The 15,506-nt window shown below is 47.5% G+C and overlaps 1 protein-coding gene across 1 annotated transcript; it reads right to left on the bottom strand.

Moving 5' to 3' along the window:
- Positions 1 to 12,352: 12,352 nt before the first annotated feature.
- gas1a (growth arrest-specific 1a) lies at positions 12,353 to 14,553 on the bottom strand. The gene has a single exon (XM_068703564.1). The coding sequence runs from the start codon at positions 13,840 to 13,842 to the stop codon at positions 13,051 to 13,053; it is 792 nt and encodes a 263-aa protein (XP_068559665.1). The 5' UTR covers positions 13,843 to 14,553; the 3' UTR covers positions 12,353 to 13,050.
- Positions 14,554 to 15,506: the final 953 nt, after the last annotated feature.

The following is a 15,506-nucleotide window of genomic DNA, read 5'->3' as shown; positions in this document are numbered from 1 at the left end:
AGCCAATCACAGCACAGTAGTACCAGCCAATCACAGCACAGTAGTACTAGCCAATCACAGCACAGTAGTACCAGCCAATCACAGCCTAGTAGTACTAGCCAATCACAGCGCAGTAGTACTAGCCAATCACAGCCTAGTAGTACTAGCCAATCACAGCACAGTAGTACTAGCCAATCACAGCGCAGTAGTACTAGCCAATCACAGCACAGTAGTACTAGCCAATCACAGCACAGTAGTACTAGCCAATGACAGCACAGTAGTACTAGCCAATCACAGCACAGTAGTACTAGCCAATCACAGCACAGTAGGTGGACTAGGTAGAAGACTGTGTATTAGCCCCTTTAGCCGTTAGCTCTGTTAGCCAAAACACACCGCAGAACTCGGCTGCTAACAGCTAGCTAGCTCTCACACACACACACACACACACACACACGTATAACCGAATGCACAATTTCCTGGTGGAGATAATGAGTCAGAGGATCACATTACCAGGATGAACGCTACACATTACAGTAAAGTAAGTAGAATCTGGAGCGCCTTCATAGCCAAGCGGTGATCCTACAGCGCAGGCCACATCGCGTCAACGTTGCAGGTTTGATTCCAGCTTTGGGACCTTTTGTTAGGAGCCATTACCCCTATCTCTACCCCCATTTACAGTCACTAAAGCTTCTGCAGAATCTGTTTGAGTGGAGCTATCTCTCTCGCTCTTCGCTTCTGTGGCTTGGAAGCAAGATACACAGAAAACAAAAAAGATCTGAGAGAGGTGTTAACACCAAACACCACACCGAGTTCAAGACAAGGGCAAAATTATGGGGTGGCTGACGGCGAGGTCTTCAATTATGTTTTTATAGAAACAAAAAAGCATGAATTAAAACAGGGGCTTCTGGGTGATTCTTTGAGTTCTTTTGCCCGCATTTCCTTAAAACAGCAAATTCTGTAAATTTGCGGTTTGGCGCTGGTATCAGATCTGCCCCCACGGAGGCAAAGCCACCTGTCCGAGAGGCCGCCGCAGACAGACAGAGAGAGAGAGAGAGAGAGAGAGAGAGAGAGAGAGAGAGAGAGGCTGAAGGCCAAATCTCCGGCAAAATGTCACATTCTTTGATTAACATTCCTGCCCGGAGGCTCATTTAGCGACTCCGTCAACAGGTGGACGGGCAGAGTTCTGACTCCGTCCTTCATCGCCGCTAATAATGAGACAGGTGAAAGACGGAGCTGAACCTGGGAGTCCCTGTTTACCTCCCATTTACACCCCCCACCCCCTCCCTCCCGGAGGAAAAGACTCTAACAAATAAAAAAAGATAGGAAGTGCGTATGCGTCAAAAACTAGATAGCAGGTCTACTGGTGGTGTTGATTTGGAGCCGTTTCTTTGGCATGGTTTTTGATAAAAGCAGATTTTCTTTTCTCCTTTTCCAAGGACCCCGGGTCTAGAAAATCCCGTGAAAGCAACAGCTGTTGTTTCTTTTTGCTCCAGACAAAAGGCCAAGGACCCACTGGAAGCCGATACGCCATTCAGGGGCGGTTCGTGAAGCGAGCCCGGCCAAAACGAAGGAATGAGTCAGTTCTTCTGTAAGCCGCGACAATTTGTCCCTTCGGGGCAAAAGATAGTCCAACGAGAAGGGAATATCGAATGGCACCCAACCCCCCTTTTTTTGTGTTTCAACTAAGAAGCAAAGGGGGGTGGGAAAAGAAGAAGAAACTATTTTCAGACATAATTGATTTATTCAACTCTGCAGCCAGCGGGGAGGTGCTAAAGAAATGAAAAGTGAGACGCAACAAGACTTGATCAACTTCCGCTCGCGTTTTTTGCTTTTTACAAATCTGGAACCGATTGTCCGGTTTACAAATCCCTCTATAGCCCTTTGTGACTACGCGTACCACACACTGACTTCACACGCCCATTGTTCATTTCAAATATCTGGCCTCGCAAGCATGAACAATGTCATCCCTTTTAGACAGAAGTCCATAACTCACTCGCTGAAGTCGCCATCTCGGACCACGCCGGCTAAAATTAATTTCCGGGAAGGCGACCGCAAGCGTTTTCGCAATTGTTTGCGTTTTATGAAGGGGTGACCGCGGGCTCTCGGGAGGGACGCATTCGCGTTTGAGTCTGCGCCTGTGGGGAGTGAATACCAGAGATCTCTCTCTCTCTCTCTCTCTCTCTCTCTCTCTCTCTCTCTCTCTCTCTTCTTAAATATGAGATCGGAGGTCAGAAATGTTGATGTTTCTCTGGAGCTCTTCGGGGACATCTTATCACCTTATCGGACCGGCTCGGCAGCTCACCAACTTCGCGAGTGGCGCGGCTTTAATAGATGTGATCCTCTTTCCTTTGTTTTGGTTTGCAGACTTTTAAAGGAAAGATTTTTGGGGAAAAACTCTAAAATTCAAGAATGGACTTTACTCCCAAATGATATAACACTTGCAAATAATATATATTGTTTATAAAAGAGCATTTCCGTAAGAAGAACCTTCAATAAATAATACGTACTCGGTGGTATTTGATGGGGCATTCTATGTTAAAGGGTGATATTCATCTGTGGGTTCTACCAGGGAAACCAAACAGGGTTCAGATATGAGAACTGAAAGAACCCCTACGGTTCTAGTTCACACCTTCATCGGCCACTATACCCTCACTGACGCCTCGACGTTCTTTTCTGTCCTGCTCTTGTTGACGCGAACGCTCCCACGCCATCATTTGGGCCTTGTTCACTTTCACTCCTGTTCCTGCCACTCCTGCAGTACCATCCCCCTCAAAAACACACACACACACACACACACACACACACACACACACACAACGTCTCTGTTTCTTTCTCCAGACATCACCATCTCCCTATTGGACGCCCCCCACCTTCCTCTGCTGTTCCTGCGGTGTCTTTAACGTGTCACACGAGCAGTTAAGGAAGAGACTCGCTCGGCTTTTCCGTCTTCGCTGGAGGGAAAGCCGAGCGAGTCTGAGCTGTTCTTGTTTTTAACACAACCTCCCCCTGTGAGTGGAACACTTCAACGGTTAGCGATCAAACTGTCGCCCCGTCAAAACCAACCACAGAGGAGAGATGTCAGAGGAGTCGGTGGGTTCAATCTGTCATCCTAAAACAATGCGGAGACGTGTGAAAACCCTTCCTGCTCCATCGCCGAGCGACGCACAAAAGAGGGCTTTATTAATGACGGCCCTGCTCCTCGGCTGCTTTGGTAAAAACCGAACCATTGTGCTCCTTTCACGGCCCCAGCGGGATTATTCAGTACGCGCTTTAGCTCACGTTGGCCCGGTTTATTACAGATTCATCGTGTTCTGTGCCACTGGATTTAAAGACTGAAGAGGATTCATAGTACAAGTGTGTTACTCTTACTTTGAAGGATAATTTATTCTTTAAAACTAAACATATTTGGATGAAAGGGTTGTTTACGTTTAGCAATCGCTGCTAGGATTCCCCCCAGAAATCCGGTTTCTAAACAGGAACCGGTTCTAAATTAGAACTGAGCGTGGTCCGGTTCTGCTATCGGTACTTTAGAAGTTACGGAGTGAGATCTCTGCGGGAAAAATAGCGGCGTTTGCAAACCTTAAGTTGTGCTCTACTAAGCTAATCGCTAAGCTAACCTTAAGTCGTGCTCTACTAAGCTGATCGCTAAGCTAACCTTAAGCCGTGCTCTACTAAGCTAATCGCTAAGCTAACCTTAAGTCGTGCTCTACTAAGCTAATCGCTAAGCTAACCTTAAGTCGTGCTCTACTAAGCTAATCGCTAAGCTAACCTTAAGTCGTGCTCTACTAAGCTGATCGCTAAGCTAACCTTAAGTCATGCTCTACTAAGCTAATCGCTCAGCTAACCTTAAGTCGTGGTCTACTAAGCTAATCGCTAAGCTAACCTTAAGTTGTGCTCTACTAAGCTGATCGCTAAGCTAACCTTAAGTCGTGCTCTACTAAGGTAATCGCGAAGCTAACCTTAAGTCGTGCTCTCCTAAGCTAATCGCTAAGCTAACCTTAAGTTGTGCTCTACTAAGCTAATCGCTAAGCTAACCTTAAGTCGTGCTCTACTAAGCTAATCGCTAAGCTAATTGTGTAGCTGCGAATGTATTTGAAAGACTTTTAAACGTCTTGTATCGCTGCTCAAGAAAGACTGTTTGTTCATATACAAGAATGATGAAGAAACGTTGATTCTTTTCTGAATTAATCGTCTTGTTTTCTCACAAAATAATCAGAAAGATGAGGACGTTAACCAATACGCAGTCTCCATAAGAGTACTAGTATCCATAAAATCGCTGTGAGGGAAAATTGCCACATTAAGACAGAAAGTACACGTTGTATGTGTAGTGATGTCTTCCCGTTCCGCTTCTTTCACCGCCACCCGTCGGGGACCTCGAACGGAGACGTCCATCGCTCTGAACCTCGTCCCAAAGGCGTCTGCTCTCGGGTTGTGTTTACAAATGGCACGGCGGGGAGAAGAGAGGCTTAAGACCCGGTGTTTCTGGGCGGCTAATGGGGAATCGTTCGCTAATCTGCTGAGCACATAAATGAAACCGTAGTCACCGCGGCGCGTGAAGGTCAGCTGAGGAACGGCGTTGTGATCGGCACCGTCCCACGCCGGCCTTCTTTAATCATTTCCTTTTGAAGCCTCCCGTTTGTGTTCTGGGTGGGGTGGGGGGTGGGGGGGGGGCTCACACACACCGACCCCAACATATTTATGACCCTACAGTTCTGCACAGAGGCCGGTCCACGTGAGCCATTCGCGACTGCGCCCCCCCCCCTGAAAAGAGACGGGAGCATAAAGGAGGAAATGAATGTGTGAGGGATGAATGCGTGGCCCTGGGGGTCAGCTTAATGGAGTGAGACCCCCGGCCCCTATTGACTTCCACCGCTGAACTATTAACTCCCCGCAACTCCCGAAGCCACGGCCTCATTATTCATGTCGGGGTGAGAGCACATTTCCTGTTTGGAGATGTTGTTTCCACTTTTGTTGGGAAGCGATAAATAATCCATGTTCTCTTAAACATTCAGAGTGTAAAAAAAAAAAGATTTAAACAATCGCCTTGTCAACACCGCCGGTGAACAAAAGACGCGTTTAATAAGCGAGGCACTTTTTTTTTTTTCACTGAAACAAAAAAGCCTCGTGTTTCTTACCGCAACGCATTTTGTCCTACAAAAACAAATCTATAACATTACATTACATATTACTATAAAAAAATAACACAAGAGGTAATTTTGTTAATTTTTTTGTGCATTTTCCTGAGAATGTTGGAGCTCCTGAGAAAAGCCCCCGCAGCGTTCAAGCAACAAAAATACTTTGTTTTAGGAAATGAAGTTAAGTTTAGACCCGAAACCTCCCCCCCCCCTTTATATGGAGCCACCTGTCACGGCTCACGATTACAGGGACTTACATAACAATGAATTACGTGATGTGGATAAAATCAAATATAACATATTGTGATGATGACGGTTGTTGGGTTGACGGCTGGTGCTTTCACAAAGACAAGTCTTCCACAGACAAAATATTGTTCACTTTTGCACACAAACGGTGACGATGAGGAGCGGCGACCTTCCTTAAGATTCATGCGGCCTCTTGAGATGTCATGGCAGCTAAGAACCCCACTGCCTTGGCTGTGTGTGTGTGTGTGTGTGTGTCTTTAGGGGCTGGGGGGGGGGGGGGGGGGGGGTTGTTATCAATAACAAGTGAGAGGGGTATGTTTCTTTAAGACAGGCCCATAAATGGTGGCCCGGTCACCACCTCCTTCGCTGAGAGGGGGGGGGGGGGGGGGGGGGGCGCTGGCTGCAGTTCTGAGTTTTCCTTGGCGGGTCAAGCCTGCCATTGAAGTGTGAATGGGCTGCCATGGCAGATTACACCGCACAGCTGTCCCCCTACCGTGGAAATTAAGTTATGCCCCGTGTCAGCAAGTTTTGTGTTCTCCTCCCCTCTGTCTCTTTCTCTGTCTCTCGTCCCTCCCCTCCCTCCCCTCCCTCCCCTCCCCCCCTCCGGCCCTCGCTTTTCTAATTCCTTGAATTGCGGAGGCCTCTGAAGAGTGCACAGTTAGAGGAGGCTTCTTTTGGGGAGGTAGAGGTTGGCTGTGGGGACGCTGGGGGGAAAAAGGATGAGATGTAAAGACAGCTTCGAGATGGATCCATCGTCTCCCCCTGATGTCCTCAAGCGTCAAACACACGTGAGACAGCGAGCGGAGGTCGTCCCCCGACCCGTCTAGTCTCAGCCCCCTCTGCTCTTGGACCGCGTCCCGCTGCACTCGCATTTTGTTTATTTGCGGGGGTTGAGGCTTGTTTGTGTTGTGGTCAAAGTGAAAGGCAAACACTCCAGTGAAGTGTGAACCCCCCCCCCCCCCCCACACACACACACACACACACACACACATACACACACACACACACACACACACACACACACACCCGTGTGAGGGTCACTTCACTCCAGCGCCGGGCCGGACGGAGCACCAGAAAACTGTTAAAACAATTTAATTAAAGGTCAATGAAGAATTACCACGATGTCGTCTGTGTCACTCATCCCTTCATCCAGTCAGCTGATGTAAACACGTTTACTTTAACACATACATGTTGGAGAGACAAACATGTGTTCATGTTCTATACTCATAACAGTACTAGAGACCGGATTAAAATGATATCTGGCCGTTACACCTTTGCTCTACAGGATGTAGGCGTCGTGTGTCGTCTGCTCAGAGACAGACAGTTAGGAAAGGAAGTGAGAGGTTAAGAAGAAGTGAGTGTTGAAGGGGAGGTGAGAGTTTATTTATGTGTGTGTGTGTGTTTATCCTGTAGTTAACAGACTCACAGACGTGTCAGGTTGTACATAGAGAATGTGAATTATTAAAAACAATCACCTTTTCTTTCACACTCTTATCTTTGTGGGTCATTCGGGGTGAGCCTCCTCCGTGTCTGGTGTTGCAGGCAGGCGGGTGCCTCCAAAGTCCCTTAAAGCTGCATTCTCTCTAGTGTCCACCAGGGGGCGACTCCTCTGGTCGTATAGAAGTCTAGTCTAAAATGACTCTACTTCTCTCTTGATTTATTCCCTCAGTAAACATTGTAAACATGAGTTTATGGTCTCAATCTCTAGTTTACAGTCTTCTTCAATACAGCATGATGTTCATTTAGTACGTTATGCTCCATTTAGAGTCACACAGACCATGAAGCAGGGGATGATTTAGGGGGCGGGGCTACACGGTGATTGACAGGTCACTACCAGAGACGTATATGATGTCTCTACGTCACTCCTCCTCAACAGCAGCTAGACGACTCGTTCCACGGATCAGAATTTCACCAGTTCTGTCCGATTCGTCTCCCGTTCACGTTAGCGCGGGGCTAAACCGGATCGTCTCGTAGCCCACAGAGCAACGCGCCCTAACATTCTGCAAAAGTAGGAAAACTCTTGATTCTGGTTGGCTGGCAGCTGTCACGTGACAAGAGACTAAAACTAGTCATCTACCTCCGGGTTCTTTAAAGTTCTTCAAAGCTTCACGTCTTGAAGCTGCATTCTCTCTAGTGTCCACCAGGGGGCGACTCCTCTGGTTGTATAGAAGTCTAGTCTAAAATGACTCTACTTCTCTCTAGTGTCCACCAGGGGGCGACTCCTCTGGTTGTATAGAAGTCTAGTCTAAAATGACTCTACTTCTCTCTTGATTTATTCCCTCAGTAAACATAAGTCAGAAGGATGAATGTGTCACGTCTGCACAGAGACTATTCACGCTCTGTTATTCTGTAAAAACATCGTACTAGCAGCCTCTTCTTTTTCCCCCTGAGCAAACCAAACGTACTACTACGACGACTTGTCGGATCTTTATTTCTCACAGCACTACACCGGCTCTAGAATCGGCCAAGTGCAACAAACAAAGAAAAAACCAGTACGTACCAATTTGTCACCCCCCCCCCCCCCCCCTCTTTTGTGAAACATTTTAAACAGCGAATATATCAAACGGCTGCCACAGACAGTCAGGTAGCAAAGCGTTCCTCCCGGTGACAGTGGGATTAGTGCCGTGGGGGTCTTTCTTCTCTCGGGACCCTGAGGAGTAACTGGATTACAGGCCCTTTTTTTTTTTTTTTTTCCTCATTTCAAAGGGGTTGTGAACTCAGCAGAGGTCTTGCGTGATGAAATCAAAGTGGCAGCTGAGGTAGGAGGGAGGAAAAACAAGGAGTTTTTCTCAAAAGTCGGCCCGAGCGGCTAATGAGAGAGAGAGAGACGCGAAATCAACGATCTCCAAGTCGCAGTTTTCAGGAATTCCCGAGAGGAATCTAGGAGAAGAGCATCGTCGAGAACATCACGAGGAAACACGTCGCTTTCACGACTACCTTTAGCCGTGGTGGGGGCGGGGCGTCGAAGGTGGAGCCCATTCCGTCCAACACCCCTGTGGTAACTTCAGGGGATTATATCCAAATCCTTTCAAATGAACTTTCCATCTCAGTGCCTCCTCCTCCTCCTCCTCCTCCTCCTCCGTCTCAGCCATTCCAACTGTCCAACCATTTCTACATCACTTTCCGCACAGCCTCGCACGGAGCCGAAACAAATTTCCCCCCCGTGAGAAATATGGTCAGCGGCAAGCATCCGGGGGGGGGGGGGGGTGGGGGCCCCGAGAAGGTCTGACGATAGGAGATCAGCTTTGGAAGTGTGAAGGTGTTTGAGGGAAAGAGTTGTGGACGTGATGCGTTGTTGTGTTCGCAGTTACAGAAGAAATAGTTGGAAAAATGTGACTTGTTTATAGAGACCAGAGTCACAACATCTTACATGTTCAAGTCCTTCATGGAGCAACTGAAGTGAAACAAGTTCCAGCTGAAATGGTTCCATATAGTTTTTTTCCATTTACCTCTGATTGAAAAACAACAACACAAGAAGCGCCAGTGTAGCCGGTGCCAGGCCTTCACTGAGAACACCGCCGGGGGGAGTAGGGCTAAGGTCAAATACTCCACGTCGTCAAGAAGTAGCATGATTAAACACGGCAGCTCCACTTATTATGAGAGTTGGATAAACGTAGAGAAGAAGGAACGTAAGAGTTGTTCTGTAGTTTAAGTGACGTGAGGACAGTCAGGGTTCTCGTGGTCTCTCAGCCCGACTGGGATCTTCAAGCGCTGCACCTTTGTAAACACTGTGGGGGGGGGGGGGGGGGGGTTGATCTGCATGGGGTGAAGTGTGGGTCGTTTTGTTCGGGGGGGGAGGGGGGGGGCAAAGGGAGCGAGAGCTTGGAGGTGAACCGAGATCGCTGAGGCGAAGTCGATGGCAGAGATACCGTACTCACACTCAGAGGACCGGAACACTAACAGTGAATCAAACCCAGAGCCACGAGACACACACACACACACACACACACACACACACACACACACACCACGCACGCACGCACGCACGCACACACACAAACTCCTCTGTGGAAGTGGAGGAAGAAAGGCGGTTGCCAAAAATTGGCTGTGTGCAACTTTTCACGTTTTTTACGGCCGCTTCTTTTTTTAAATTAATTTCAATAAAAATCGTAGTAAAGACAAAAAAATTCCTTTATTCCTCAACGTTTTCCTCGTTTTCCACCGTCTTCATTTCACGACAGGCGGGGGGGGGGGGGGGGGGGGTTTGTGAGAATTTTTCCTATTTTTTTTTTTTTTGCACCTCATTCATCCATTCACACCCCGGTGCATTATTACGGCCTAATCAACGCACGCTGCGCTTTTTCCTGAGTGCTGGAACAGCCTGGAGAAATGTGAGAGGCACAAGAAAGAGAAGGAGGAGGAGGAGGAGGAGGAGGAGCGGCTGGGCTGTGGAGCTATTCTCACGGCAGACCGGCCTAACAACGCTGGGGATGTTTTTGTTATTGCGTACACAGCATGTAGTTTACTTGTTTTATTATGTTAAACAAAAAAAAAAATTTGGAAGTTTTGTTTAAAGTTTAAATTAAATTTGTTGTTATTTTTTGAAGTAGAAAACAGAAAAGGTCTAGAATACGCATAAGCAGGTAGAAAAGTGAATTCAACATGAACACAGGAGGTGTTAAAGGGGGCCGTCACGTGCTCCCCTCCTCCTCTTCTTCTTCTTCTTCTTCTTTTATTGCAGCGGAGGGCTGAGACCCAGCGGCGGCGGATCGTTCCCACATGCTTCCCCGCCGCTCGGCTCTCCAGAGGTGTCAAGCCGGGGCCTGAAAGAATGAAGTGCCTCTCCATTGTGCTACCCAACTATTATGTGCTTAACATCTCCATGACAAAGGTGCCACTCGACTTCTCCTCCGTCCATTCAGCTGGAGGGCCCTCGTACCCCCCCCCCCTTTAATGAAACATTTCGCTGCAGATAGTCGATTTCAAAAAGCCCCAGAAGCCGCCCAAAGATGATTGCTGTCTCGTGAAAACAATAACAACTCTGCTAAATGGAAATATGAACACACACACACACACACACACACACACACACACACATACACACACACAGCTGCATGAGTGAGGAGGTGAATAGAAACCTAAACAAATGCTTGTAGCACCTCCTAAACTCCAGCCAATTACAGGAATCAACTGTAATCTAGTTAAACAACAGAAGCTGCTCTCAGGTCAGAAATCTGTCGTCACTTCCAAGTAAAATATTATAATTTATTCTTATTCTAAGTTAAGAAACAAAACCCTGATGTTTTACCAAAACACACATTATAATATTTATATATGATGAAAATAAACAAAAAAACAGCCAGTGGCCGTAAATTGTGATACCTGAGTGCAGGAGGGGGTGTTGGTTGGGGGGGGGGGGGAGGCGAAAGGGGGAGGGGCGGGGGTGGTGTTCTGTTGATTTACGGCGCCAGTTGCTTTTGACAACAGCCAGCTAAATCAAGACATAGCGGGTCATTAGGCCTTCAGTCGACGGAGGAAGCCGGCCTGCAGCTTCTCTGAAGGAGCCCCTATATATATATATATATATATATATATATATATATATATATATATATATATATATATATACATACATATATATATATATATATATATATATATATATACGTATATATATATATATATACGTATATATATATATATATCAAATACTGTTTCTTTAAATTAGTAAACTTTATCATTTGCATCTTCACAAGCATCAGAATGTACAGTATACACAGCAGGGCTGGATAATGTGGACAAAATCAAATATCAGGTTTATGATCCAAAAACATTGATATTGCGACGTGAAACTGTCAGATACTTTTTGGGATTATTCGTCATCAGCAATGTGGATAAAATTGGCAAATACAAATGACATCACCTTACTGTAACGCAGCCTTTTAACAGCAGAAGACGTCGCTCGTTCCATATTACGATATATCTCGTCTAATGTCACGGCAGAACATTTTGTTTGTTTGTCGGTTCCTTTTTTAGCAAACTGCTATGAAGACGAACCAAGACGTCGTGCGTCACATCAAGCGTGTAAAGTAATAAAGTACATATGGTAACGTACACACCACTACCCGAGGGAACCCCCTTCTTCTCCATCGCTGCTGTGAGAGCAGAACTAAGGAGCCCATTGTGCTCTCACTCACTTATGGACCAAAATCAGTGGCTTTTACCCTTCGATTTCATGCACATCTGACCTGAACCATTGTGCAAAGATTAAAGAGATTTAAGGGCGAAAAAAAACGGTGTCCAGTCAAAGATTCTCACACTTGTCAAGAGTTGACATTAAAAGCAAGTTGCTCCAAAACGTTGAAGTGATCGGTGTCTCGTGAAAACAACAACAACTCTGCTAAAATGGAAATATGAACACACACACACACACACACACACACACACACACACACCAGCTGCATGAGTGAGGAGGTGAATAGAAACCTAAATAAATGCTTGTAGCACCTCCTAAACTCCAGCCAATTACAGGAATTAACTGTAATCTAATCCGTCGTCACTAGTAAACTAAAATATATTTTTTTTCTTATTCTAAGTTAAGAAACGTACATCCTGATGTTTTACCAAAACACACATTACAATATTTATATATGGTGAAAATAAAATAAAAAAACAGCCAGTGACCGTAAATTGTGATACCTGAGTGCAGGAGGGGGTGTTGGGGGGGGGAGGGGGAGTTGTGGTGTTCTGTTGATTTACGGCACCAGTTGCAATCTTTTGCAAGTCAAAGATTCTCACAGTTGTCAAGATTGACATTAAAAGCAAGTTGCTGCAAAACTTGTAAATGTCCCGTGAGAACATTTTGATGTTTCTATAACTGATGTTTGCTCGTTTACAATATAGCTTTCTTTATATATATATATATATATATATATATATATATATATATATATATATATATATACATATATATATTATTCGAAAAACCCAGAGGCGTGACCGACGCGATGCGTTGAAGCACACAAAACAAACACAGTCAACAGTCGGGAAGATATCTTCAAGTTTCCTTTATGCCTCCTATAAAAGTATATCGTTAAGGCAGATCATACAGGGATTTAGACGCGTCTTTCTCTAGGCTGTACACAGTGAATAAATCAGCTCATAGCCTAACACATAGAGGATTCTCTGGGGGGGGGGGGGGGGGGGGGAGGAGAAATCTATATAGGCTATATACACATATATACACAATGCACATTATCTTTGAAGAGAGCACAGTCGCGGTGACTTCCCTCCTTTAAAGCTGGAACACTCGCTCTGTTATTCACACGCTGGACATTTGGATGTGACTGTAGGTGTGTAATAAATTACCGTTTCACTCGTAAGCTCTATGTACAACAGGTCACAGGCCTCCAGCTTCAACAGTTCAGACCAGACTGGTGCCCCAAAAACAACCGGCATAGAAAAATAGTTCATTTCTTTATATATATATATTTAGTATATATATATATATATATTTAACAAACAAAAAAAATAAGATTGGCAGTGCACAGCTGATTGATGCCCAACTGTGTCTCTGAGGACTTCAGGAGACACCCTAGGTCCTCATCTAGAGTCTCTGTGCTCTCACTGAGAACATCTCCTGCTTTGATATCCTTCAGCGTCTAGAAGACTCTTAATTCACACAAGTTTTGTTTTTATCCGCGCGCGCACACGCACAGAAAGTCGGGGTTGGATTACGAACCCCGGCGGATTAAACGAGAGCAAATAGAGCCAAAATGGATGCCAGCAGGGTCAAGGCGCAGCGGGTCGCCCGAGGAGAGGCCCCGCTCTCCGGCTCCTCCAGGTAGTCCGAATCCGGAGGGTCGTCCTCGTAGTCCGGGTCCGGGCCGTAGTCCGACCCGCTGCCCTCGTCCCCCCGCGCGGGCGAGTCGAAGCACAGCGCTTTCATGCTGCTCTTCACGAACTCGCAGATGGCCCGCTCCGTGCCGTCGCACATGCACGCGTCCAGCTGCTGACCCTTGGGGATCTTGCGCATGTTCGCGATCACGTTGCGGCAGGCGTTCGTGCAGATCGCGCCGCTGAACAGCTTCCCGCAGTGCCGCAGGTAGTCGTGCATGGCGGAGCTGCACGGGCCGTCGCGCTCGCACTGGCGCCGGGCCTCCGTGCACCCGGTGCTGGTGGTCCTGGGCAGGCAGGGCTCGATGGCCCGCTTGGTGCTCGTGCACATCGGGTCGTGGGCGCAGCTGCAGTCCTCCAGCGCCGGGCCGTTCTTGGTCAGGTTGAGCTGCACGAGCGACGAGATGCAGTGGCTCGGGCACTTCCTCCGCTCGCCGTTCAGCACGGGGCCGCACGCCCGCGCGTAGTGCTCGTACGCGTAGTTGCACTCGGGCTCGGCCTGGCAGTTCATGATGGCCTGCCAGCAGATCAGCCGGCGGCCGTGCGGCGGCGAGGCCGCCGCGAGGCAGCCGAGGAGCAGCAGCGCGCCGCCGAGGGGCAGCGCGAAGCGACGGGCGCTCCGTGCCGCCGCGCCGGGGCTCGCCATTGTTCTGGAACCGGGGAAACCGGGGACGCAACTCACAACAGTGACATGCGTAACGACAACAACAACAATAAGAACTTTCTTCAACGGAGGAGCGTTGGTTATTCCGAGGCAGATGGTGTGTGTGTGTGTGTGTGTGTGTGTGTGTGTGTGTGTGTGTGTGTGTGTGTGTGTGTGTGGGGCGGGGGGGGGGCGTTCAACAGGCTGCCACTGCGCGGTGTAATCCCGGCTCCATGAAACCCGTCAGCGCTGATCCATTTGAGGCGGAATCCTGAGCGAGAAACCTCCCGCTATCCATACATGACCGGGCCGGGGAAGTCCACCAGAACGCCCTCAACGGGAGTCAAACAATCAAACAAATATAAATACATAAAAACCAAAAAACAAAAAGACGCTGAAGGGGAAACAAGTTGTCTACAAGTTGAGCAGAGTTGCTGCAGCGGGTCGCTCCATCGCAGGGATTTCAACGCCACGAACTGCCCTCCGGCTCCAGCGTCCTCTTGCTGTAGCGGATCTCAAGCACCCCCCCACCACCGGGGAAAGAAAAGACGGTAGAAGTCCCGGGAGCCCCCTCTTGGAGGACCGCGCTGGATCATTTAGAAGTCCTTGAGAGGCACGGGAGTGCAAAACAAACAGCAGCATGTGGGGAGAAAACAACAGCCCGTGCGGGTCGCAGAGTGGTCCTCTACTCTGTCCACTTTGAGCATTTGTCTTTCAGTCTCCCCCCTCTGTCTCTCTCTCTCCACCCCGTCTCCACACATTAGTGAGGGGCTCCTCATTGGTTCGCCACTGGCTGTGGGTTTTCCCACGTCCGCGGTGGGCGGGAGTTAGGGTGGGAGGGGGACTGAGGTGGAGGTGGGATGGATGTGTCGGTGAAACGCGCTCATCCTTCATGATCATATGTATTTACTTTGATTCCCACTTTATAATGTTACTAACTACAAGTATACACTTTGTTTACAGGATGATAAAAGTCAGAGGGATTCATTTAAGTCCACTCTGTAGATTCACCAAAAGTTAAAATGACATAATGCATCATCTGCATTATTTACAAAACATATCTTTAAAGTTTCCTCTAAATTAGTTTTATTCTCCTTTTCCACTTTCATTCCTCTCTATATTCTAACGTCTGATTTATTCAACATTTTATTCCTAAAAACATGGAGAAAATTAAAAAAAAACCGTTTTAATGGTAATTTCGTTTCAGCCGCCTGTTATGAAAACAAAATCACCATAAGTTGCTGAAGAGGAAAGTGCAAAACTTTAAGAGCAGCAGTTCTTCCCCCGATGTGTACTTTCATAATGTCAACACAATCTGAATACCTTGTTTGTTTCCGAAACGGTTTTGACTTTTCGGCTTCTTTCCAAGAGCTTAGCTATCTGCCTGGACCTCATCATCAAAATGACACTTGAGTGTGTGTGGTGTGTGTGAGTGTGTGTGTGTGTGTGTGTGTGTGAGAGAGAGTAAAATGATGGCCCACATGTTGACACACGAGCGAGAGGAGGCAGTTTAGCTCTTGAGGCCTGATGTGGATGAGGGAGTCAGGGGTGGGGGGGGGGGCAGCGAGGGCACAAAGGCTGTTTGTGTTCAAACGTGTCCATTCTGATTCAGGAATGTACCTTTAGGCCACCGCCGCGAGCTTCCCGCTGCAAACAATGCACTCAAT

Source organism: Cebidichthys violaceus, unplaced genomic scaffold, assembly GCF_023349555.1.
Source record: "Cebidichthys violaceus isolate CVI_PGR_0920_01 unplaced genomic scaffold, fCebVio1.0.p SCAF_9, whole genome shotgun sequence".
NCBI classification, from domain to species: Eukaryota; Metazoa; Chordata; class Actinopteri; order Perciformes; family Stichaeidae; genus Cebidichthys; species Cebidichthys violaceus.
The sequence above is the reverse complement of the archived record's forward strand: the minus strand, read 5'-3'. Positions and strand labels throughout refer to the sequence as shown.

Excerpts from the sequence above, each read along its gene's own strand:
- gas1a (XM_068703564.1), bottom strand. The coding sequence starts at position 13,842 with ATGGCGAGCCCCGGCGCGGCGGCACGGAGCGCCCGTCGCTTCGCGCTG.